Source organism: Nipponia nippon, unplaced genomic scaffold (assembly GCF_047370975.1).
Source record: "Nipponia nippon isolate SJK-2023a ecotype South Korea unplaced genomic scaffold, ASM4737097v1 scaffold_14, whole genome shotgun sequence".
NCBI classification, from domain to species: domain Eukaryota; kingdom Metazoa; phylum Chordata; class Aves; order Pelecaniformes; family Threskiornithidae; genus Nipponia; species Nipponia nippon.
Window position 1 is genome coordinate 1,673,993 of NW_028262330.1, and position 25,352 is coordinate 1,699,344.

At 60.7% G+C, this 25,352-nt stretch overlaps 1 protein-coding gene across 8 annotated transcripts; it reads left to right on the forward strand.

Moving 5' to 3' along the window:
• The first annotated feature begins 18 nt into the window (after positions 1 to 18).
• Positions 19 to 23,852, forward strand: UNC13D (unc-13 homolog D). 8 transcript variants are annotated; one of them, XR_015703136.1, is made up of 35 exons: positions 19 to 1,115; positions 1,217 to 2,152; positions 2,408 to 2,721; positions 2,987 to 3,218; positions 3,695 to 5,034; positions 11,230 to 11,262; positions 11,526 to 11,633; positions 12,024 to 12,083; positions 12,345 to 12,411; positions 12,495 to 12,672; positions 13,031 to 13,075; positions 13,505 to 13,573; positions 13,756 to 13,825; positions 14,165 to 14,269; positions 14,606 to 14,698; positions 14,943 to 15,046; positions 15,309 to 15,426; positions 15,999 to 16,123; positions 16,395 to 16,485; positions 16,775 to 16,831; positions 17,255 to 17,352; positions 17,594 to 17,645; positions 17,970 to 18,100; positions 18,442 to 18,562; positions 19,155 to 19,298; positions 19,492 to 19,590; positions 19,955 to 20,161; positions 20,337 to 20,405; positions 20,758 to 20,837; positions 21,057 to 21,162; positions 21,236 to 21,307; positions 21,428 to 21,511; positions 21,809 to 21,929; positions 22,495 to 23,191; positions 23,292 to 23,852. XR_015703136.1 is itself a non-coding variant. In XM_087750496.1 (32 exons), exons 1-32 carry the CDS (start codon positions 8,597 to 8,599, stop codon positions 23,396 to 23,398), a joined length of 3,201 nt encoding a protein of 1,066 aa, XP_087606622.1. In that variant the 5' UTR covers positions 5,056 to 8,596; the 3' UTR covers positions 23,399 to 23,852. The 8 variants fall into 8 exon arrangements, 2 of the variants coding, with proteins under 2 accessions (XP_087606623.1, XP_087606622.1); XR_015703137.1 differs by lacking the exon at positions 1,217 to 2,152 and having other exon boundaries at positions 19 to 518; XR_015703135.1 differs by lacking the exon at positions 3,695 to 5,034 and having other exon boundaries at positions 19 to 2,152.
• Positions 23,853 to 25,352: the final 1,500 nt, after the last annotated feature.

Consider the following 25,352-nt stretch of genomic DNA (forward strand, 5'->3'; position numbering starts at 1 on the left):
TGGTGACATTAGTCGCTTGATTTCTCTTGACTGACTTTGTGAAATGAAAATTAGATCTTAAAATCTTTTAACAAATACCCGTTTCGCAATTCCTGTTGTAAACTGGTGAGGCGGCTGCTTAACACTTCACCCAGATGGTTTTTCCAGACCAGTTGTCCCTGTAAAAGTTGTAACCTATTGCTAGAAGAAGTAGCGGAGGGACGCAGCATAGTTGTTGCCTCTAAAATCTGTCTCTAATTAGAAGCAATCCATAATTTTATCCTTTTTTTTATAAAAGGGTAATTCTGCTCAGTTAGGTCTGAACTCCAAGGTGGTGCGGTCCACCCGGTCGCTCTTCTGCCTGACAAGATGGGGAGTTGGTACTCTCCCGGTGTGCTCCAGCTGTCGGTACAGCTTGGCAGGGCAGGAGAGGCGGCGTTCCAGGCGGGATCCGCTCCTGCGGTTCCTGAGATGGGGCAGGTCCCTCCGGGTTGTGCTGACACGTGTGGGACAGAAGTTACTCAGAAGCTGCTCTGCAGGTAACATCGAACCTTGCTTGGCTTCATTCCTCTTCCCAGCTGCCGCTCGCTGCCTTAATTCTCTTGAACTCCCTGACCCAGGGGTGGACATCTTCCAGGTTCTGCTCTCCCGCGCCGCTCTTGGCTCTCGCGTCCTCCCGCGTGGCTGCTTCCCTGCGTTTTAAGGCTGGCTGAGCCGCTCGGGGTTCTTTTCTGTAGCAAGCGGTGTGTGGGGAAGGAAAGCATTCAGAGATAAAACGTTACAGCCCGGTAAGAACCTAATAAATCCTGTTTTGTGAATTAAATTTCCTGAGTCGCATCAGTCCAACTGTCAGGTGCTGCAGAACCGCTCTGTGCTCTGTTCTGATTTAAAGTGGCTCCCTCCCGGTTACCCGCTGCTCCCAGACCGATGACACAGATTGCGCGAAGTTTCCAGGTCTCTCGCCCAGCACCGCTCACTGGGCGGCTCTCGTGCCCGCAATCAGCACAAACCCACCAGTCTTTTAAATCTTTTCCGCAACCGAGCGTGCTTGAGAGAAGAAACATTTCGATATCTGCTCTGATAAGAACCGGGCTCCATGGTTCGAGCTGAGTCTCTTCCGCTTGTGCGGACAAGCGGTAAGGTCTGCAGAGAGACCGTGAGGTTTGCTGCCTGGAAAAAGGAAAATATGTTGAGCAGATGAGTCAGGCTGGAATAAATGAAATATTCCTCTCCTCAGCCTGGGTGTTAGCGAGCTAAATCGGTGCCTTTTGAGCTGTGAGCTTTTTACGGTGGTTTGCTGGTGAGTGTCCCTGCTCCGTGGAGCTTGGCGTGGTCTGTGAGAAGGAGCGAGCCAAACTAAAGAGATGGATCGTGGTCTCGGTGCGTTTGGAGCGCGCTGGTGAGAAGCGGAGCACGTTTCGGGAACGCTGAAGCTGTGGGGCCAAAAGGCTGGGCCGGTCCCAGCCAGCAAGGCTCACGCAGGCATTCGGCTGAGGGGAGCAGCAGGGCTCAGGACGGTGCAGAGTTTGGCCGGAGAGATGCCGGTGGGAATCCCTGCCTCCCTCCTTACAACCTGAAAACCCAGACTTGGCTTAGATACTTGGCACTCGCTGCCATCGCCCTGATGGGACCTGGGAGCCGTGCTCTGCTTTGGAAAGGGCTTAGGGAGGGTGGAAGGGTCGGCCGGCCCTGCTGCCCGCGTGGATTTTACATACAGAAGCAGGGAAGCGCGACTGAAAGCCTGCTTCTGCCCTGGAAGGGGGGTGGGAGTAGGGCAGGGGGAAATGTGCATTAATACGTCTCCCGATCTGGTCCCTGCCTGCATGATTCATCAGCCGTGCAGCAGAAAGGCTGTCATGTGAAAGCTAGAGCCGTACCGTTAAATGCCAATATTTGGATGGTATTATACTGTCAAAGAAAAAGAGGGGGCACAGGGAAGAGTTTGCGTTGGATCCAGTTAATCTTTTGGCACAGATTTTCTACTGCCGTGTACGGTTCTGTCTCCTCGGTGTGACTTAGGCTCTTCGTTTGAGGTCGCTCACGGCACCTTGTGCCTGCTTCCCTGCTCCGAACGCGCGGCTCTTTCCCTCCTTCACGGCGCTGTGGTGTAACGTCGGTGTTTCTAAAGTGCTTTGAGATCTTATGCAAAAGCCTGATACTGCAGGAACTGCAGGTAGTACTAGAGATTTCTGCTACCAGCCCTGAAATCTTGCCGATATCCCTGGGGGCTGGGGAAGGTCTTTACCCTGGAAGGACGGGCATGTGCGTGCTTGCCCAGGATTGCCTCCAGCCCGGGGAAGAGACTGAGCCCCCCCCCCCCCCCCTCCTCCTCCTCACCATTCTGCCCAGATTTTACCTTGAGGTCCCTGCTTCATGGGACCTATTAGAAAAAAAATTAAATCGTTATTTTTCATTAATTCTTTTATAGCTGGGGGGGATGCGCTGACCGGTCATAGGGACCGTGGCCAGCATGTTTGTCCGTGTCTGTGTGTCTTCGGGGAGCGCGAGGAGCCCCCATCGCTCTCCAAGCAGTAGACGGTCGAATTGCATCTCTGCCGCGTGATGGACACGGTGATTTATGAGCTCCCTTCGCCGGCGCCGCTGGAGGTGGCAGGAGGCGTGGGGTGAAGTCTGGACCCAGCTATTCCCGGAGCAGCCGGCAGCAGGGCCAGCCCTCGCCGTGAGCAGCTCGCGTTGGCCGATGCGGTCGCATTGCAGGCACCTCCAGCCATAAACTGCCAGGTTGGTACTCGAAGAAGGGTTTTGCTAAGACAGGCTGTGACCGAGAGGCGGTTTCAGGTTTAAAGCTGCACAAGTAAGCCCAAGCGACAGATGTGGGGTTTTTGTGGGTTGGTATGAAACGCCGGGATGCGCAGGGCGGAGGTTTTCATTTTAGGCCAGGGTTTTCTTTGCAGCCGTACTGGGTGTTACTCACCCGTCTGCTCTCCTGCATGAGTCAGCTCAAAGAGCTGCCATCATGAGACTGAACTGGAAACCGGTATTTCAGCACCCTCCTTGCTCAAGGGCTGTCACCGTGCTGCTGAGAGGGGCCCCAACGGGACGTGAAGAGACCCACGTAACGGCGAGCAGGAGCGGGGACTCGTTCCCGCCGGCGGGGGCTGCTGGATCTCACGCCTCAGGGCGCAAACGGACTGGGATCCATCTCTGCCGCGTCCTCCCAGCCGCCCGCCTGCCATTGCCTACACATTACCGACGGTCTCCGGATACTGGAGCACAAGGTATCAGCTTGGGCTCCATTGACAAGCTCGCTTCAGCAAATCCCATCTTTCTAAACCTTTCCTTTCCCTTGCTCAAGTTCAGTCTCTCCTCCTCCTCTTCCATGTACTTTGCTCCGTAAGGGCTGGGCTCTGGCCGGGACACGGTCGCTCTCCCCGCGGCACGGTTCGGCTGCAATAATATTCCGTGTTTTGGTGTGTGTCCGTCTGGGATGTGGGGGCGGTGGGGGGGTTCAGCCCTGCAGCCTCCTCCCGTCGTCCAAGCGTGCGGCTCTGCGGGGCTTGGTGGGCTCCTCGGGGGCTTTGGCACACGTGTGGGGAGAGGTGGCGGTGGAAAAGCCAGGGAGGGGCCGTTTCGGCGCTGAAGCGGCTCAATAATTTGGCGTGTGTGCTCCAGGACAGGCACAAAGGTGCTTAGTACTGGCCATGGGGCATGCCTGGTACCCGGCTGTCAGCCCCGCGTTCTTCCACCTTCACAGGCATCCACCCGGCTCCCTCCTTGGCTCACGCACGTGCCGCAGGTCCTGCTGCTCTGAACTGGGTGCCCCGAGCTGGCAGCTGAAATGATCCTGACGTTTGTGTCCCCCCCTTTCCTGCCCCTGCGGTGAGAGCTGCCGCTGCCCCGGCCCCGCGGTGAGGGGACGATAAATCCAGTGGCTGACACCGAATTCATCTCTCCAGGAGAGGGAGGTGGATGAAATATTTGCTGCGTACCCATAGCACGTGGCAGTGATGGAGAAAACATTTTAAAGCTGTTGCGGGGTGCCCCGAGCCAAACGAATGGCATCCAGGTCAATACGTGAAGTTTGTGACCTCCTGAAGGACACGGGAGGCTGCTGCCGGGGGGCTGCGCTCTCCCCCCGCTGTGTGCCGCCGTGCAGGGAGCTGGGCGCAGCGTTTGAGCCGGGGCGGTGTCCGGGCAGGCCAGCCCTGGGCTCTGGGTGCCGGGGGGCGTCAGGGAAGCGGGGTCAGGGTGGGCAGGACGCGCCACGCTTTCCCCTCCGGGACCCAGCCAGCTCCCCGGGGAGCTGGAGCAGCTCCGAGCAGAGCGTGGCATCGCAGCGGCATTTTCTCCGGAGGGGCTGGGGCTGGCTGGTGAAGCCCCCCGGGTGAGCGGGGTGCTCGCTGCCTGGCGGGCAGTGCGACCGGAGTCATCCTCGCATGCCCCCGCTGTGGAACCGGCAGGTCCCATGGCAAACCCGTGCTCCTGGCCGGGGCTCCCGGGGGAAACGCAGCTTTCACAACCGCCCTGCCCTGCGTGGGTGGCTGGAGGTCCCCTTTGCTCTTCCCAGAAGGACGGGCTCTGCCTTCACATCCTTCTGAGATGTCCCAAATGGGGTGGGGGGTGCTGCGTGTCCCCCCATCCTTCCCAGGTACCGCTGCTTTTTGCTGGGTGCACTCAAAGTGTTCGGGAGAGCCCGGGGAAGGAAAGCTGCGGGGTGAGGGCAGAAATAGCTGGAAGGCCCTGTAGCAGACAAGGAGGGGAAACGACGGACGTCCCTCCCGGGGCTGAACTCGCCGGTCCCAGGGCACACAGCACCCGCAGGTCCGGGGGCCGCCCCGCGCAGGCGGAACAGGACCATCCCTCTTCTCGTTTTGAAACCACCTTCCTCTCCTCCGTGCTGTGCTTTTACTGTACGCCTTGCCAAACGCTGGCAGGCACGGCCTGGTTTTGCAGAGTCATTGGACCCCGTGTTTAAAAGGAGAAGTGAGGGAGGGACATGTTGAAATCAATTTTTCGCCTATTTGCCGGTTTCCAGCCAAGAGATCGAGATAAGGGTGAGGGCAGGCTGCGGCTGCGGGATTACCAAGCCAAGAGGTAGGGAGATAACCTGCTGTTAACGCGTGCGGAGGGTCCGTTCGTACCAGGGTTTCCTTTACAGGGAAGATCCCCTTTAAAGAGGGCGATAATGCTTGCTCTGGAGATCTCTTCTCTCAGCAGCACCTTCAACCCTGGGCACTAGCGGACTCGGGACTTTATTGATACGGGGGGCAGCCTGTAACCCCACGGGAGCACCGACAGCCCTGCAGCCTGGAAGGGAAAGGCTTTTCCTTTCGGATGAGTCCTCCTTAAAAGGAATGGCGGGGTTCGCTCTATATTGCGTTGGCTCTGTATGGTGCCTATCTGTGGTACCTGCTCCTGGGTAGTTATTTTGGGGGGCAGGTTGATGTTGTGGGGAGGGAGGTCTGCTTTGGGGAATGCTGACCCACTCCCTGTGGAAAACAAAGTCCTTTTACGGTGCTCCTGACCTGGGATGGCTGGGATGTTTTGCAAGGTCCTGGCTGGTTGTCCTGCAGGTTTGGGGCATGGAGTTTATTGGGGTTGTGTCTACTAACCAGAAACCCATGCTGCTTCTGGAGCTGCTTTTATAGGGCTTTTCTTCTTGTTTCCCGGACGAGGAGTAATTCGAGGCGCAAATACGATGCGATCTGTGACTGCAGTGATTTTTGTCCCCAGTATTTTGTGGGGTAGGTGGCTGCTGGTAAAACTCAGGGGCAAAACAAGGGCATTTGCTGCTATTGAAGCAGGATGACCAAACAACTCTCCCTTTGCACAGCCAGAGGCTCAAAGCCGTGGGAGCCCTGCGCAGAGCCCTTCCCTGAGGACGGTGCTGGCCGCTGCCACGGGCCGTGCGCTGCCCACCCCGCCGGGCTGTGCCTCAGCTGCAAACCAGCCCCGCGCGGGGCGGCGACCAGCCGGGGAGCTTTCGGGGAAAGTGCTTTTTAACAGACACTTCCACACCGAAGCTGAAGTTTCCCTCTCTAAAACCTGCAAAACCCCAGCACGGCCACCGGCTCCTGGCTGGGGAATGATTGCCTGATGCTTAGCAATATTTATGATTGCAGTGGATTTTATTTCTTCAGCATTACAGGGAGAAGGGAGGTGGATTTGAGGGTTGACTAAACTCTTACCCGTTGCTCTCTCTTTGCTGTTTGAGGGAAGAGACATTTCTTTGACCCCTGTTATTTTCCGTTGGCAAGAAGCAGCAAAAGGTGTGAGCAGCTCAGGGATGTCGCGTCTGCGTCCTGCCTTTATCTCTGTGGTTGCTCTTTGCTAGGCCAGATTTTGCTTTTGCAATCAAAGCTAAAAGCAAAGACGACAGCAATCATTTTCAAATGCAGTTGTGCACTTTACATCTCTACTTCCCACTGGCAACGTTGTGCAGTGGAGCATGGCTGATGTCCCAGGTCAACAAAACAGCACTTGGGTGTGTCAGGGGAGAGGGCTGCAGAACAGAAATCGGCTCCTCTGCCGTGTCCCCCCCACCAGCAAGGAAGGAGATGCTTTTAAACTGTTTGCCCAAGGTGAAGCGAATGCTAGGCTGGTTAAAGGCAAGGCTGAGGCTGGCAGGGCTGGGCAAGCGCCTCCAAGCACCTCTGCCAGCAAAGGGGCCGGGCAGCCTCGCCGGGCGAGGAGGCTCCGCCGCCAAACTGGGGAGCGCAGGGGAAGTGATGCTGAAGCCCGGTTCCTCAGGGCTACTGCACTGGTTCCTGGGGACAGTTACAAAAGAGCCCTCCTGACACGGGAGAGAGCAGAAGTGGAACGGGCAGCTTTTTTCAGCCCGCAGGGGATGAGGCTGAACGATCGCTGTGAGAGCAGGGATGGATTTCAGCTTTTCGGTGTCTCGCTGTATATCTGGGGTTTTATTCCCTAGATTAGCTCGGCATCCCCCTGCCTCTCCAGCTTGCTGGGCCTGTGCTCTGCACCCTCACAGCCCTGGTCCTGTGCCGGCTGCCCTGGATAAGGAAAACCTGACCCTCACGTCGACCCACTGCCAAGGCTGGCCGTCCTTTTCCATCTCCCGCTCCCCCAACTTCAGGGCACCCTTTTTGCCAATATAACCTGCTCTTACAGGGTTTCAGGGCAAAGGCATGTTGTGTCTCTCCTAAAGCAGCTAAAACAGTGCGACCCGCCTTAGTTAAAGGACTAGATGATTGCAAGGATGGAAGGGACGGGCTGGCTGCCTCCCCGCGTCCTCTCACAGGGGTGCTGCTGCCAGCATCCTCCCGCAGCCCCGGCTCGAGCCCGCGTGCTGCAGGGCACCTCCCGGCGGGCACGTCCCCGCTGCGGGAGCTGCCGCTTCGCAGTGCCTCGTATGGCGGTTAAGGGGACAAACTTCCCCGTCCAGTTTCCATGATCGTGGTTTCCTGTTTGGATTAAGCAGAAATCCCTGACAGGCTACACAGCACCGCTGAACCCCCCGCTGCATCTGAAGCATCGTGCGTATGGCTTCCAGGAGCGTCTGGGGCCAGGAATAGGAAGGCTGGAAAGACAAAACCTCCTCGCGGTGGGGAGCGTAGTGTCAGCCATGGCCATGGCCCTGCTTTGCAGAGCCCATGGGTGCTGAGCAGCCGCAGCAGTGACATGCAGGTCTGGAGCGCAGGCTGATGTCCTTCCCCGGGCCGTGGGTCTGTCCGCTGAGCAGCAAATGCTTGCGCAGCTCAACAGCCGCTCCGAGCCCGCTCTTAGCTCTGTGTGTGAGTACGTTAAACATCCAGGAGCAAACCAGCTCTTCCCTCGGTCATCGCCTGGGCTGCAGCTCCCCCCGTTTGCCATCCGTGCAGGCGTTTCGATAGGGATCTTCGAGGGGTGGGCACTGCTGCCGGTCTGTGATAGGCAACTGCTTTGCGAGTTGCAATCAGATAAAGTGTTTACAAGAATGAAAGCTGACGGTAAAGCACAAGTTTTTAACTCTATTTCCTGCTGCTTTTTTTCTCAGTAACCAGCTCTGCCTGGACAGCCCGTTCGGGGAAAAAGGCCGCGTGCCCTTTCCCAGTGCACATGCACTAACTGCGTCAGTTCTCAGCCCAACCTTGTTCGACGCGCCCGGGTGCCTCGGGGATTCCCCCCCTGCAGCTTTTGCACCGGGTTTCAAATCCCCTCCATCCCCGGGGGCTGAAGATGACTCCTGCTTTTTGTGGGGTCCCCGTCTGCGCTCGTGGGGCAGGATGGATCCCAAATACACGTGCTGGAGCCCAGATCCTCCCCATTGCTCCAGCCCATCCTCTCCACCATCCCCTTCCCCTGCTGGGCTTTGCCTTCCCAGCACTATTTCTGTCTACTTATTCCCAATTCCTTGCTCATAAATAATAGCAGGGACTGGATGTGACACCCTTCTTTTGCTCCCACCCCGTCTGCGCCATGAGGTCCCCATCGCCGAGGGGCTGCGGGCGCAGGACGGGGCGGTGGGAAGCAGGGCCAGGGCGCCTGCGTCCCCGTGCTGCTCTCAAAGGAGGCCTGCGCACGTTTCCGCTTGTTAAAATGGCCATGGTGCGATAAGGTCTGTGGTTTCCTCCGAGCCTGCGAGCGAGGGGGAGAGGCGGCAGCGGCAGGCAGAGCTGCAGCCGCTCCCCTGCCCCGCGCTGAGCCTCCCCCTGAGATGGATGCCACCGGCGAGACCCCCGCGGGGACCCTCCCCGGGGAGGAGAGCCCCGAGGTAGGTGGCGGTGACCCAGGCACTGGGGAGCGGGGCTGGGGCTGGGGAGCGGGGCTGGGATGCGATGGCCCCAGGGAGGGGCTTGGGGCGGCCATGCCAAGGGGACCCCGGGGTGCAGAGCTGGGTGCTGAGGCTGTGAAAGGGGGATGAGGGAAAAGGGACCGAGCCTGGCTCCTGGCCGGGATGCTTTGCAAGGGCGAGCAAGGAGTGGGGGTGGGGACGTGGGGGTACCGTACCCGTGCAAACATGCACCCGAGGGCTGGGTACAGGGTCGGCTGCAGCTCTGTGCCAGCACCGAGTCCCCTCTTAGCTCGGCTACAGCTTCCCAGTGCCTCCCAGCCCCTCCGGGCTCCCTGCTGCCAGGAGATCCCCCGAAGCCCTGCTCTTGGCCAACCCAACTGACTTCCTCTGCAGTGGCCGGACAGACGGCATCCCTCTGTCTGCCCCGTGGAGATGGCACCTGCAGCTCTGTGTGCCTTTGCCCGGCACTGCTGGGAGCCTGTGGGCACGATGCCCCATGCTGGACCCTGGGATGATCTGTCCTGCTCGTGTCCCCCCCAGGGACTTGTCCTCCCTCCTAAGTGTCACCATCTCCGCAGCCAAGCTGGCCTGCACGGTGACACTGCCACAGCTAACAGGTTGGGGGGATGCCGGTGGCTGTATCCGGACCTGGATTTAAGCACCGCTCCTGGATTTGAGCTGGGCTCTTGGCGTGGGGATTAGCAGCAGTAAACACATCCTGGTGGCTCAGCTCAGCTTTAGCTTAACCAGTCCCGTGCGCATATGGGCGAGAACAAAGCAGATCCCGCAGCAGCCGTCCCCGATGGCTGGAGGGAGCAATGGGGGCTGCCCCCCCAAATCAACAGCGAGTCCTCCCCCTGCCCTCTCCCGCTGCTCCACTGCTGGGCCAGGAGCAGATGCTTGTGCCTGGCTGATAAGTAATGGCAGCAGAGACAGAAAGTCCTTTTTCTCTCCTCTCTGTGCTTGCAGCCCTGCTACGGGGCAGCGATGCCCACAGGGATGCTGGAGGATTTGGGACAGAGCCGTGCCTGCCGTGCCCTGGTGCAGGCAGGATGGTGCTGGGAGCAGCGGAAGGTGGACGGTCCCCTGGGCAGGGGCAGGCAGGAGCAGGCAGGGGCCCTCCTGGGTGCAACAGGTCCCCCTTTCGCTGGGGCTGCTGAGCCGCTGCAGCCGCCGGCACCAAACAGGGGTTAAAAGAAGGGACATGGAGGCAGGTGGGAGAGAAGCAGCTCGAGGGTTAAACTCGCTGGGGGTGGAAGAGTTGAATTCAGTCCAGATGGCTGGGGGATTATGCCAGCCCTAGATTTGCCATAAGCAAATGTTAATGTTCCAGCTGGGGGTGGTTTGTTTTTTTTTTCTATTAAGGGGATCCTAAGGTCATTTCGGGGCCTGGGCTGACCCACAGATAGGGCCTGTCCATCCACCCGTCCCCGCCAGCCCTGGCTGAGCAGGGCGCTGGGGCTGCGCTCGGCGTACGCCCCTCGGCACAGAAAGGGTCAAACTCGGTTCAAAAGTTTCCATTATATTTTTTGGTGTCGCCCCCTTGCAGCACTGGGAGCCGTAACGGGTGGCACAGGGGCACCGGTCCCCCTCCCTCTGGCTGTGTCACCCAGCTGGTGGCGGTGGTAGTCACCGTCACCCAGCCAGGCTCCGCGCAGGAACGAGTTGCTCAGCCGCGGTGGTGGCTGAATCCAGACCGGGGTTAGAGAAGCAGATGCAGGACGGGCTCAGCCTCGGCGCTGGGCAGGGAACAGGGGGTGAGGATGGGCTGAGAGCTGGGGTTTGCCAGGGAAAGGGGTATTTTTGGCAGAGGTGGTTTGATCTCCTGGCCAGACCCATGCGGAGCCCGGATAAGTGGGGGGTGATATTTGAGGAAGGGGACAACAGGGGCTGTGTAGGCTCCGGGAGCCCCTGGAGCTGGGCTGTGCTTTGTCTCACGGCACCATTTTAATTTAATTGCCTTTTGGAAAGTAAACACTATTGCTGGACATCCTTCAAGTGGGGAATGGACCTTCAGCTCAACAACGAGTGATGCACCATTGCAGCAGTGCTCATTTTTCTTTCCGGCAAGGGGACTCAAGTCACAAATCCTGATGGCTTTTTGGCACCTCCTTGCCCATAGCTGCCTTGCCCAGCCTGCCGCTCCGTGCTGCGCTTTGGCCTCCTGCCCTCTCCTTTGGCTGGTTTGCTCTCCAGCCTGGTCCTGCTGGGCCTGGCCGGGCCAGCGAGCAGCTCCTGGGGGCAAGAGGCCGATGGCTGGCTTTTAAAGCCTCCTATGGGTCACCCCAAATTGCTGTTGCCATCCTCGCTGCCCCCTCCTCAATTAACAGGGCTTGGGGGTGAAGCCCCCATGCTGCCCCGCCGGTGGGTGATGGAGGAGGTGGTCCTTCGGCCACGGGGTGTCACAGCATCCTTGGGGCAGCCCACCCTCATGGGCTGCGGGTGATGCCGCCCCGTCCCCCCTGCCCTGCCCTGCCCGGCCATGGTTTCCTCCTAAAACCACCCTCTACCATGAGAACTGACGGGAAACCTCTCTGCTTCTCTTCTTTCTCTAGATGGATCTGTCCCACCGGTTCTCCAAGAGAGAGGTACGAGCGTGGCCCCACCAGGGTCTCCCTTGGTGGCACTGGAGGGGGTGGCAGAGCTGCTGGGGCTTGGGGACATGGCTCAGCTCCTGAAGATGCTCCCCAGGGACAGCCAGTGGTGGCCGGGCAGGGCTGGGTGCTGGGAGGGGGGCGGCAGGGACTGGCGGGGGGCTCTGCGGGGGGGAACACCCCCCTAATACTGGGGGATGCATGGAGCAAGTCCCCGCTGGCCTGGCCCCGGGCGAGGTGTTGGCGCTCCCCCGCAGCTGGCCCTGCTCTACGAGGAGGTCCTCTACACCATCCTGCACCGCCTGGGCAAGCCCAAGCACGACCATGTCGCAGACGCCCAAGAGCTCTATGCCTACGTGCAAAAGGTGGGTCCCCACCTCCCCAACAGAGTCCCCAAAACCCGTCCCCCGACATGTCCACCCTCCCAGCTAAAGGAGAGGGGGAGCACTTGGAGGGAGCTTTTAATGGGCACTTTAGAAGCCGTAGGGGTAGTATCCAGCTGGAGGGCTGGGACAGCTTGCGGCTGGGAAATACTAGCCATAGGGAGAAATATTTATCTTCGGCTTGGGATGGTGGGAAGGCGGCTCTCCCTCAAGAGCTTTCCGCTGGTCCCCAGCCCTTCTGCTGGGCTCTTTGCTCCTCTCCTCTCCCCTCGAGCTGCAGCTGGCTCCCGGGGAGCGGAGGGAAGCCCCTGGCTGCTCTCCAGCCACCGTTAACAGGGCAGCATCCGTCACCAGCCCTAATATCTACACCAGGCTTTCGGCATGGATGCGGAGGAGCACAGCGTCATCATGCAGCAGGTCAAGGAACTGGAGGTATGCAGCGAGGCGGCGTCTCCCCAGTATGCTGCGGCCAGGAGCTCCCTGCATCAGGGTGGTGCTGGGGGGCTGTGGTGCCTCCCGGCTCCCAGATTTGGGCTTTGGGGTACGGGGTGCCCTGGGCTGTACGGGGGAGTTGCTCCGGGGCTGTTTGCTGGCATGAGCAGCAGCTGACAATGCAATCCTTCTCAAGCCCCATCCTTCCTCATGGGGTTGGTGACCCCATTAAGCATTAATTTTTTTTTTCCTTTCTTCCAGAGCCCAATTTTTTGCCTGAAAGCAACTGTGAAGGAAGCCAAGGGGATTTTGGGTAAAGACGTCAGCGGTAAGTGGAGATGGGTGGGTGTCCCATCGAAAAAGGGACAGCCACTGCTCCCGACGGGGACTTGCACGCCTCCACCCTCGCAGGGTTCAGTGACCCCTACTGCCTGCTGGGCATCGAGGCCAGGAGCCAGGAGCCGGCCCACCCCGACCACAGGAAGCGGATGAAGGCTGTGGTCAAAGACCTCATCCCTGAAGACCAGATCCATCGCACACAAGTCATAAGCCAGACCCTCAGCCCGGTGTGGGACGAGACATTTATCCTGTAATCTGCCACCCCTTGGCTTTGCTCGTCGGGGGGCTGGAGGGGGTGCCCAGGGCTCTTGGGGGTGGATGGGGGGTCACCACTTGCCCCAACCAGGAGCTGGGGCTCTGCTGGGGCGATGCCCACTGGGGCTTGCCAGGCTTCTGGTCTGACCCATGCAGCGGGTCCAGGGAGGTGAAAAACAAAAGCGTAAAAATCCCTCCCTTGGGGCTCTGCCACCACTTCCCCAGGCTGCCTGGGGTGGTTTGGGGTCTCCCCGGGGAGGACCCTCCTGCCTGTAGTCCCCAGCTGTCCTGCCTACTTGCTGCCGGTCCCTCGGATGCTGCTCGAGTAACAGCATCCTGCTGGTGCCTTGCAGGGAGTTTGAAGACATGGAGATGGCCAGCTTCCACCTGGACATGTGGTGAGTGGCAGCACCCCTCAGCCAGCGACCCCAGCCCCGGCCCTGAGCGGGGTCCTGCCTCCTGGGAGGGTGGCTGGGGTGGTCCTTCAACCTGCACCCTTTAAAAAGCCCCAGAAACCAGCTGGGGACCCCTTTCCCCATCACTTTCTGCCGGAACAGTGCACAGTGCAGGATGCGACCAGTGTGAGCAGAGAGCGTTAGGCTGGCTTTGCCCAGGCAGGGCTGAGCCTGAGCCCTGATTTTATTTATGGCAAGCCATGTGCTTGCAGATTTTGGCTGGACAGCCGGTTTTAGGGGTGGCCTCAGTCCCGACATATTCCCCCACAGCACCCTCCCTTCTCTGCTGTCATTGCACCTCCCTGAACTGTTTTGCAATCACCTAAATGTCCTCCTTTCCCCCGCGGTGGGCTTCCCTGCCCGTCTTCACAGGGACTCGGACACGGTGGAGTCGGTGCGGCACAAGCTGGGGGAGCTGACGGACCTCCACGGCCTCAAACGGTTGGTGCTGGTGTGGCCCTAATGGCTGCAGAGGAAGGAGGGTTTGCAAAATGCTTATTTGCCTGCTAGATTTTAAAAATTGCCTTTGGAAGGAAGGAGGGAGGGAAAGTGGCAGGCCCTTCTTCGCCTCGACCACAGCCGCAGGACACCTTTTCACCCCCTCCTTCCTTCATGCCTTTCAGGATCTTTAAAGATGCTCGCAAAGACAAAGGGCAGGACGATTTCCTGGGGAACGTGGTCCTTCGCCTGAAGGTGAGCACCACGGTGCATCCTCTCCTCCGAGTGACTCCCCAGGCACTGGTTAAACCTCATGGGGTCTGGGCAGGGTCCCAGCCCCGTGGCAGCACCGAGCTCACCCAGGATCCCGGCTCAGAGCCGCAAATTGATGCCAAGTCCCTCAGTTCGGTGGCAGGTGCCCCAGCCACTCCAACACACTCGCTCAGTGATTGCACATCTTTTATGTTTAATCCAATACTAGAGTTATCCAATACAGCATCTTCCTGCCCCGTTAACGCAGTGGGACCTGGTCCCTGAGCAGCTCCTTCCCCGGGAAGGCTGCCTGGGGCTTCACCCTTGTCTCTGTGCGTGCAGGACCTGCACTGCTCAGACGACCAGTGGTACCAGCTGGAGCCACGGACGGAGACGTACCCCAACCGGGGACAGTGTCACCTGCAGTTCCTGCTGACTCACAAGAAGGTAGGAGGGGATGGGGAAGGGGGTCCCTTTCCATTGCCTTGGCAGGACGGGGCAGCTGTCTGTCCCTTGGGGCCTATCCTGGGGTCACAGACCCTTGCCCCAGGAGCAGAGGTGCCAGCACCAGGGTTTGCATGTGCTGGAAACCAGCTCGACCCTCCCCTGAGCTCCAGGCCAGCATGGGGGCCTTGCTCCTGGTGCACCTGCACCCCTTGGCTCAGCTGCGAAGGGGGCTTTCTGGCCCCATGCTTTCTGGGTTACTGTGTCCCTACTCTCTGACTGCATCCCTGCATGTTCAGGCAAGTTATTTTAGTGCTTCTGTGCCTTGTCTCTTTTCAGAGGGCCACCACGAGCAGCCGAACCCAGCCAAGCTACACTGTCCATCGTCACCTTCTGCAGCAGCTGGTGTCCTATGAGATCCTGCAGCACCAGGTACCGAGGGGCAGAAGCAGCCCTCCAGCAGCTGGGCGGGGGCAAGGGCGCCCATCGTGCCCGACACGTTGCTGCAGTGTGATGGGGAGGAGCGTGATGATGATGTCTACCTGTGCCTGGCATCCTTATGGGGCACCCATTCCTCCCGTGGTCCTGCAAACCCACCCCAGCCCAGCGCCTGTCTCCCTCCTTGCTCAGCCCAGCTTGCTCCAGGACACCTCACCCTCCTTTTGCATCCTCGCAGGCCGGCAGCATCGCCTGGGACGGGGAGCTGAGCAGGCACGCCAGCACCGTGCTGTACCTGCACGCCACGCAGAAGGATCTCTCCGACTTCCACCAGGTCATGGCGTGAGTACCCCATGCCCAGGGAGCCACGATGCAGCATCGGGTGGGGGTCAAGGGCCCTGACACCTTCCCTGGGGCAGTGACCGCAGCCGGTCTCTCCAGGAGCTCAGCGTGGCTGGTATTGCCCCCTGCCCCAAGCAGCGCCAGGAGAGCTGGGTCCTGCCCCTGCAATCCCAGCAATAGCCGTGGGTGGGGGAGCCCCACGCTGGCCCCTGGGTGCCCCCCAGCCCTGGGGGGCTCAGCCCAGCCTCTCCCTCCTCCCCAGGCAGTGGCTGGCGTACAGCAAGCTCTACCAGAGCCTCGAGTTCAACAGCAACTGCCTGCTCCACCAGATCACCAGCATTGAGTACCAGTGGGTGCAGGAGCGCCTGAGGCCAGAGCAGGTGAGGGGGCTGCGGCACCCGGGGGGGGGCCGAGGGAGGCCCCCGTGCACCCAGTCTGAGCCTCTCCTCCCAGCTCCCGGGGCCGTTTCCCTCCCTGTGTTCCAGGAAGGGCAGGAGCTCGGTCCAGGGGTGCTGGGGGGCATTTCTGCGGAGAACCAGCCATTGAGACCAGGACAGCCCATGGGTCAGGGAGCCCCTTTGCCCCGGGGGTTTGTTCCCTCTCTCCGCAGAGAAGCCCTTACTCTTTGCATCAACATCTCCCTCTTCCATCGCTGCCATCAAGTCACTCACAGCCCCCTGCGAAACTTAAATATGACCCAATTCCTACTTTTCCCCGCCCATTTTCCCAGGGCATCCCAGCACCCTGTTGAGACTCTGAATTTTTCATGCATAGCAATGAGGTTTAAGCACAAAGCTCAGCTCAGCCCCTCCAGGGAGAAGCTGCCCGAGGCATCACGGGGTTTTCCCATCCCTGGAGCAGGCTAGAAGGGAACGGGAGCCACCAGCTCCCTCCGCCCCGGTGCCATGGTTCTGCCGCTGAGGAAAGCATACGTTTCCTTCCTTCTCCCCAGAAAGCAGAGCTGGCCGAGTCCTTCCAGTCCTTGCTGACTTACGGGGTCTCCCTCATCCGGAGGTACCGCATCATTTTCCCCCTTTCTGTCCCGAGGTCCACGGAGAGGCTCCAGTCCCTGCTCCGGTGAGTCGAGCACCAGTGCCGCCTGTGCATGGGGTCGTATGGCTTGGCCACCATGATGGACAAGCCTGTAAGCTTGAGCAAAACCCCCCGTGAGCCCTTTCTGCCCCCTTCTCAGCTGCTGGGACACTTGTCCTGTCCTGTCCTTCCTCCTGGGCTCCCATGGGGGATGTTGCTGGGAGGAGAAGGTCTGTTTGGGTAGGGTCTCTGGGGGGAGAGGCTGTTCTTTCTGATGGGCTGGTGCTGGGTTTCACTCGAGGTTCTCACTTTGCAGGGTCCTGGTCCAGATGTGCAAAATGAAAGCTTTCCATGAGCTGTGCACGCTCAGCCCCGACCTCCCCCAGATGGTCTCCAAGGCACTGAAGGTAGTGGGGCCAGGGATCTCGCCCTCCCCAGCCCTGGGGAGGTGGGACCCTGCAGCTCTCCCTTTCCATCCATCCCCTGCCCAAGGCCCACACCTCAGCAAAGCCACACGGACCACCGTGGGGGGGGAAATACCTGCCCCTCTTCAACCTGGTGGTCCCAGCCTGTGGTTCCCACCGCACGGAGCTGGGTCCTGACTGCACCCAGGGGACAGGGAGAGGGAAGGGGGCGACAGAGCTGGCTTTGCTCCTCCTGCTTCCCTGCCATCACACCAGCACTCCTCTCTTGCAGTCAGGCACGGCGGAGTGGTTTCACATGAAGAAGCAGCACCTCAAGCCCATGGTGAAGGTCGGTTCCTATCTCTGCCTCTCTGACATTATAAGAAGCAATTTGCTGGGCTTGGGGTGGGAGGCCCGAGGGGTTGGGAAGACAAGACGGAGACAAGGCTTCTCCAGTTTTCTGATGCAGCCAAGGCATTTGGGTTTCCAGCTTAAAAATACCATGAGCCACGTTACCTGCAGCTGCCGAGGTGCATTGAAGCTTAAGGCCTTGGTGCAATGCTCAGGAGAACAGGAGGTGGTCCCCAGCCCAGCCACGCAAGCACAAGCCAACAGTGGATGTTACCGACAACTTCTTGGTGCTCCTAATGTGCATCTAATGATAGATTGCTACCCCACAAGAACAAATCATAGAAACAAATAGGATCAGAAAGGAGCCTGGGTCATTTTAAAATTACTGAGCATCCAAATCAAGCCGTTCCTTCCTTTACAGAGCATGGAGGAGAATGGCAAAGCCTTGTCCAGGCTCCTTCTGGAGGTGATAGGAGATCTCCAGCAGTGCCAGAAAATCTGGAATAAATTCTTCATCAAGTAGGTTTCGGAGCTTGATCCCCTCTTGTCCACCTTCCCCGGGGTCAAGAGCAACAGGGCACTTTGATGCCTCATTCCTTGGCTCTTGGGCTCCACAGAGAGCATCTGTGGTCCCATCTCTGACTCTTAGAGCTGCACTGTCCTTGCCCTTACGGCAAGGGCATGGCCTGCGAGGGTTTGCAGGGCTGGGTTTGCTGGGCTGGGGCTGGCAGGCTCCTGACTCCCCGTTTCTCTCTTGCAGCACCTTGAAGTTGAATCTCTTCTTCATCGCCTACGTGGAGCTGGAGAGCCTGGTGAGCAAGCCTGGGCTGCTCTGCACTTGTGGGACTAAGGTCTAAAGCCAGGCTGAGGTTTTTGGCCACGTTTCAAGTGGCAACTGGTTGTTGCAAGCCTGGAAAGGGAGCAAGCCAGGGAAACTCTCCATCTTTCCCTGTGTGCCCATAAAGTGACTATCATCTGCTTACCTGACCCAATGAATCTCCTGAAATGCCACCCAAAAGGAAGAGGAGTCCCCCAAGTTGACCCTCACCCCGTGGCTCCAGAGAGCCCCTAGCAGACGAAGCCTTCCCGGCCGGACCTTCGCTAACAGCCGCCCCCCTTCCCTTGCTCACCGCCAGGTCGCGGAGCACGTCCAGGAGCAGCTGCGCGAGGTCGACAGCAGCATGTCCAAGCCCACGGCCGAGAGCCTTTTCCAGCTCTACCTGAACCTGCAGGAGCTCTATCGGATGAAGGACTTCCTCCCAAAGAGGTATCCAACCCAGAGAGAGGGGAGATGCTGAAGCTAGGCAATGAGCAGTTAACTGAGAGGAACTCCAAATGCTTCCCATTCACCTACATCACTAATTACACATAAGGCAGACGAGGCTGCTGGTGGCTGGTGTTGATGTGAGCATCACCAGAAGGGTTTCAGGCTTGTGTCTGAGTGGGGTTGATGGAGGCTTCACCTTCCAGACAGGGGGAGGTTTCTCCTTAGCACAGTGCTACGGGCTGCCTCCCCCTCGGGGCAGTTTCTTGTAAGGGAGAGCAAGGAGGGGTGATGGCCCCGTGCCGTTCCTGTGCGGTTGGAGAAGCTGGTGCCTTCGTCCACAGGGATGGACCTCTGGCCCTGAGCAGTTTCCACCAATGGTTCAAGGAAGCGGTGCCCCAGTGGCTGCAGAAGGCCTACACCATCGCGCTGGAGAGGGCACAGAGAGCCGTCCAGATGGACCAGGTAATGCGGGGAGGAGAACGTCTCCCTCCATCCTTTGGGGACACTCCAGCTCCCTCCACGCCTTGCCGCTGAGCCTGGCTCACAGCATTGAGACCACCACGTAGGTGCCTCTTGCAGCCCAGGAGCCGGCTGGTTCCTCTCCCAAATACACAACAAGGGACATGGTCTCCTGGACCAGTTGATCCCACCCTGGCCCCACAGTGCATCGCTGCACCCCTTCCCTCTCTGCTCTCTGGCAGCCTGAGCAAGCTGATGAGCCTGCGCTGGGGCCATGCTGTGAGCGTCCCCTTCGCTTCCGACCTTTAGGACGAGGGGAGGGAGGGCAGCCATGGGACCGCGGCCTCCTCGCCCCACTCTTCAGTGTGGTGCGACAACACCGGGTTAGAGCGTGATGGGGCACAGCCTGATGTGGGAGCTTGGGACGCTCCATTCATCCTCATCTCCTCCACTCTCCAAAGTGGCTGGTGATAACATCGGGATATGTGGAGCTGATGATGGGCCAGAGAGCCCCAAAGTAAAGGAGCAGCTCTCCTGTCTGGGGTGACCCCTTTCCGTACAAGCTAAGTTGCATTTGCTTTCTCTGCCCTCCCAGCTGACGCCCTTCGGAGAGCACAACAAGCACAGCACGTCCACCGTCGACCTGTCCACCTGCTATGCCCAGATCGTGAAGACCTGGCAGCAGCTCAGCTGGCCAGACCCCGAGGAAGCCTTCATGATCATGGTGAAGCTCGTGGAGGTTTGTATACCGGGCCCTGCTGGCAGATGCCATGCTCACAGGCATCAGCAGCCGGAGTTTCCTCTCCTGCTCTTGGAGACGTTTCTCCACGAATGGGGCCAGTGTCCCACGCCGATGTGGCAGGGTCCCCTGGCCCCGTGGTGGTCCCCGTGCTGCCCAGTTCAGTCCCGTTCGTTTCTTTTCTATCCTGCAGGACATGTGCAAAATCGCCTTGATGTACTGCCGGCTCATCAAGGAGAGGGCTGAGGCTCTGTCGCTGAACGAGCAGAACGAGGGCGAAGCAGCCAACAGAGTTGGTATCGGGGCAGGGTCGGGCAGGGTCCACTGCTTCGGAGGAGGCAGGATTTGGCCGTGGGTTCTGGGCAAAGAGGGGCATGAGCTGCTGAGCACCCAGCTGACATCCCGGGTCTGGCTTTCATGGGGACCAGTTGACCCCCAATAGCCATAATCCTGGAAAAACAGGAAGGAAATGGTGTGAGCAGGGGGAGCGGAGTGAGGATGGGGGTGAGGATGAGAAAGAGGATGGGGATGGGGGTGAGGATGAGAAAAAGGATGGGGACAGGGCTGAAGATGGATGGGGATGGGGATGGGGATGGAGCTGGCGGGGGATGCACCAGGGGGTGTGGGACACCCTGAAGCAGACCCACCTCCCCCAGCTCTGCATCGTGGTGAACAACATCAAGCAGCTGCGGCTGCTGATCCGAAAGCTGCCGTCGCAGCTGGACTGGGCCCAGCTGGAGCAGCGCACGGGGGACGTCATCGACCAGCAGCAGATCCAGCACACGCTGCACAACCAGCTCGACAGCACCGTCTCCTGCCTGGACCACGAGGTCCGGGACGTTGTGCAAGCCCTGGCCACCAAGGTGACCACCTGCCGCTGACCCCCCTTGGCCCTCACCTGGCCCAAAGTGGGGAGGTCTCACCCAAGGGGGCCTGGAGCCCATAATGCTCCTGGAACGGAGACAAGGCGGACCTGGGCATGGGGAGGTTGGTGCAGAGGGCAAAGCCCAAGTGCCTCCCTGCGTTTCTCCCCGGCAGCTGGAAAAGGGCATCGCCAGACACATCCAGGAGCTCTCATCTTCCAATGACACCCGGGAGCCCGAGGACGTAAGTACCTGGCCTGGCCCCTCCTCGACCACCTTGTTCGGGCAGCCGTGAATAACCCTTGCCTACTTGGTGGAGGCTCCCATCGCCCTTCCCCACCTCTCCCTGCCCCGCGCCTGGGGCACAGGACACACCAGCGCTGGGGCCCAGACCTCCGTAAGCTTTGTTTGACGCCTGTGTCGGCAGCAGGACCAGACCGGGCACAGCCTGCCTGCGTCCTCGCTGTGGGAGGGAGCCCCTCCGGGCCCCCCTGCCCTGCTGGCTCCAGCCAGCCGTGCTCTGCCCCTCTCCCCACCGTGCCCTGCTGGATACGGCCCCCCGTGGCCTCCCCAATGCCCCTCTCCTCTTGCTGCAGTCCATCATCCCGCTCATGAAGTTCCTGGAGTCGGAGCTGCAGTATCTCAATGAGCATCTGGTCCACGAGAACTTCAAAAGGTGACCAGGGCACCGGGGAGGCACCATGGCGGAGGCCAGCAGCGTCACCGTCCCTCGGCAGGAGCATCCCCCTGCACCGTGGGGCCGTCCCGCTTTGGGGCTGGCTGCTCAGCCCACTGGGACGAGCCAGTTCCCTCCGGGGCTCTGCAAAGCCCCTTGGCCGAGGACCAGCCCACCCCCCGGACCCCCGCTCACAGCCTTCCTCCCTCGCCCCCGCAGCCTCCTCGCTCTCCTCTGGCACCACACCTTGGCCGTGCTGTCGGCAGCCGCGGGGCAGCAGGGCCCCTCGACCCAGTGCTGCAAGAAGCTGCACTGTGCCCTGAAGGTACTGGGGGGGGCAGCCAGGGGGTCCCCGGCAGGGACGGGTGTTTGGTTGCTAACAGCGTCCTTTTCCCCAGAGCCTGGAGCTGTGCTTCCATGCCGAGGGCTGCGGGCTGCCGCTGGAGACCCTCCACACCGCAGCCTTCCTGGTATGGGGTGCTGGGGACGTGGGGGTTCCCGGGGTTTCCTTTGGGTGCCCTCCAGGGAGGGTGTCCCTGGGCTGCAGATCCGTGCCAGTGCTTGACCGTCACCTCTCGTCCTCCCCGCAGTCGCTGGAGACCCACCTGGCCCTCTGCTCTGCCACCAGCCGCAAACTCATCCAGAAATACTTCAGCAACAGGATCCAGCAGCAGGTAGGAGCCAGGATGGTGCCCCCAGCCCCTTCCCACACCCCGCCCTTGCACACACGGGGCTGCCCGGCACAGCCTGCCTGTGGAAACGTGGGATTTCCCCACCACCCGCCCAGTCCTGGGGCTGTTGGGGCTGGTTTTGCCCCAGCGGTGGGCAGGAGGGGGTTCAATTGCACCCCAGAGGATGCCCATCACCCCCCAGTACCCCAAAGTGCCCGCTCAGCCTCCACCAGACCCCAGGCATCCTCTCCACAAGCGTGCCGAAAGGCAGCACCCTTATTCCTGTACTCCACCGCTCAGCTGGACACCAGCTCGGAGAAGTACGGGGCCGTGACGATCAAAGCGCTGTACCGCCCTTCAGAGCAGAAACTCCGCGTGGAAGTGCTCAACGCCGCCAACCTCATCCCGCTGGACTCCAACGGTGGGTGTGGGTGGGCTGGGGAGCCCCACCGCCCCGGGACCCCCTGCCCTCCGTCCCCGATGTGCCCCTGGGTAGGAGAGATGCTGGCAGTGCTCGGCGTGATGGGCCTCTGTCTTGATTTGCTTCTGCACCCGAGGAGGTGGATTTGGGGACAAAGGGGGTTATTGCACCGGTCCGGGGTGCTCCAGAGGGATGCGGCAGGCAGGACCAGGCAGGATGCTGCCCACATCCCGCTGCCTTCACTTTGCAGCACAAGCCAGCAGCCAGGGCAGGCGGCTTTTTTCCACCCTGCAAATCGCATCTCAGACAGAAAAATATGCCGGGGTGACAAGGGACAGTCTCTCGGGTTGGCTGTCGTTTGGGGAGGTCTCCAGGAGAGGTCACCCCATTGCAGCCACCCGTGGCAGACCCAGGTGTGGGCAGGGTGGGGGATGTTCCCGCACCCTCCCAGGAGCGTGGCTGGGCTGGGGGGGCGGTGAGGGTGCCCTGACTCCCCCAGCCACCCCAGTGTGTCCAGCCCCTGCGGCTGGGTGGCGGGAGGGGGCTGACGGCTGCACCCCACCAGGCTCGAGTGACCCCTTCGTCCAGCTCACCCTGGAGCCCCGGCATGAGTTCCCCGAGGTGGTGGCCCGGACCACCCAGTGCAAGAGGAACGAGTTGCACCCCCTCTTCGATGAAGCCTTCGATTTGTACGTAGGGGCTGATGCCCCCTGGGCCCCCCGCAGCCACCCGCGCTTCCACCGAGCCCCTGCTGCGGGGCTGCTGCTCCGGGAACTGGGTCCTGCCCTGGGATTCACCCCCTGCACCCCACTGGGGGCTCAGCCGTGGGAGCTGGGGTGGGGGCACCCCAAACACCTGGGTCCCGCAGGCTGGTGCGGGGCTGGGCTGGGGCCCTGGGCTGTGAAGGGGTTGGGGTCCGTGCGGCTGCGGGGGGCAGGGGTTGGCTTCCCACAGAGCATCACCCCGGGGAACCCTCTTTGGTCCCTGGAGCGAAGGTTGAATTTCGGGACGGAGGGGATGGGCTGTGACAGTCCCCCGCACCCCGTCCCCCTGCAGCTTGATCCCCCCAGAGAAGTGCCGGCAGGAGGGGGCCTGCCTGCTGCTGACCGTGTTCGACTACGACACGCTGGGGGCCAACGACCTGGAGGGCGAAGCCTTCTTCCCCCTCTGCCACCTGCCCGGCCTCGACACCGACGAGGACCAGGCTGACGCGGGACGGGTGCCCCAGACCCGCCTCCCCCTCACCCACCCCAAACCCGCCGGTACGTGGTGCTGAGCCCCGCCGAGCCCCCGCCGGCCCCGCGGCCACAGGAGGGGGCTGCAGCCAGCGTCTCCCACCATTCCTTCCCTCCTCTCTGGCAGGAGACGAGATCCTGCGGCTGCTGGAGTCCAGGAAGGGGGACAAAGAGGCTCAGGCCTTCGTTAAGCTCCGCAAGCAACGAGCCAAGCAGTCCAAGGAGACGGAGTGAGGGAGGCGGAGGAAGAGGGACCCAAAACGAGGGGCTCGGGCCGGTGGGACCCGGGAGTTTTGCCGGTACTGGAGCCAGAGCCGTCCGCAGGGGCTGGGTCCCCCCCACCTCCCAGCGCCCATCTCGCCCCCACCTTCGGGTAGCTCCCGTGAGGCCGGGGAGGGTGGGCACGCGGTATTTCAGGGGATTTCTTTGCCGGTCCAGACTAGCAACACTACATGGGGGACGTGAAAGTGTGTGGCTGGCCCTGCTTGTCCCCATTAGCTTGTCACTGCTGGTGCCGCATCGCCTGGCCGTGTCCCCAACCCTCCCGTCTGCAACGCTGCGTCAGGGCAGTGCAAGTGCAGCGTCATTTATTTGGGGTGGGGACAACCAAACCTGCCTTTTTTTTTTTTTTTTTAATTTTTTTCTTGTGGATAAGCCTCTTATTTTAAATTAAAAGCCCCAAAGCTGATGCGTGGGCTGAGTCTGTGTAGGGGGTGCTTCAGGGCAACGGCCCAGGCTTCGGCAGGGGCTTGGCTGTGCTGAATCAGCCGGGCTGTTTTCCTCCGCAGGGAATCAGGTAGTGTTCTTCCGAGCTCCAGGCCATTGCAAAATAGTATTTACACCAAGGTGCAAATAAAGGGCTGGGAAAGCTGCGGCTGCCCAGCGGTGCTGGAGGCAGGGCTGGGCGCGCGGCACTGCTGGTGCCCGCAACCGGTGAAGCCCAGGTCTGGCTCAGGCACGGCAAAAGGCTTTTAAGATGGGTGATGCGTGGTGGTTTGGTGATGAGGAAAGGGCCCCAGGCAGATGTGCGCGTCCTCGGGGCTGCGCGGCGCTGGGCAAGAGGGGATGGGAGCAAGAGCCATCCCTGCCCGGCGCGGCACCGCCGGCTCCAGGCCTGGCACCTCCCTGTGCAGCCGGTCGGGCTTTGTGGTTTGGGCTTTTTTGTGGGTTTTGTGAGGGTGTTTTTTTCTTTTTTAAAATGTGCATGGCTCTTGTCCGTGGTTTTGTATTTTACCACCAACTGAATTGACCTCCTTGCTGGAGCTGAGGGAGGCTGGGAGCTTGCTGGAGCCTGGGCAGCGATAAAGAGCATCGCAGCCCCGTCAGCCAAACCGCGCGGCGCTTTGGGCTGCCGAGGGACCAGAAGCAGCGGGCAGGACCCCGGCGTTGCCCCCGGTCTGTGCCAGGGACCTGCGTCCCTCTGGGGGACAGCGGTGGGCACGCGGGGGACAGCGGTGGGCACGTGGGGACAGCGGTGGGCACACGGGGGACAGCGGTGGGCACGCGGGGGACAGCGGTGGGCACATGGGGGATAGTGGTGGGCACGCAGGGGACAGCGTTGGGCACACGGGGGACAGCGGTGGGCACATGGGGGATAGTGGTGGGCACGCAGGGGACAGCGGTGGGCACACGGGGGACAGCGGTGGGCACATGGGGGATAGTGGTGGGCACGCAGGGGACAGCGGTGGGCACACGGGGGACAGCGGTGGGCACACGGGGGACAGTGGTGGGCAGCAGCGCTGCAGGGTGCATTGCCTGTGGGGTGGCCCAGGTGTACCAGCAAAAATGCCCGGCAGGGCAGGTGGTTGCTAACTCTTTGCTGGGTATTTTGGAGCATGTTTTAGCTGCAATTAGTAGTAGTTATACCTCCGGAGCTCCCGCTGATCCCGCCCTGCAAGGGGGTGGCGGTGCTTGGGCTGCAGCGGGTCCCTGGGAGTTGCCGGGGAATTAAAAGCATCGCCCTCCCGGGGGCCTGAGCACCAGCCGCTTTCTCGGTGGGCTGAGCAACCGCCGGGTCAATTCAGGTCAGGCCCTCGATGGCGGGGTGGGAGGGGGAAAGAAGCCTCGTTGGTATCTGTATGACATGGCCAGGCTCAACCGAACCCACAGCAGGAGGGATTAAGGCGCTGCTCGCTCACAAGGAAGCCATTTGCTGGCTTAAATCACTCGTTTCAGTCCCCCCTGGCAG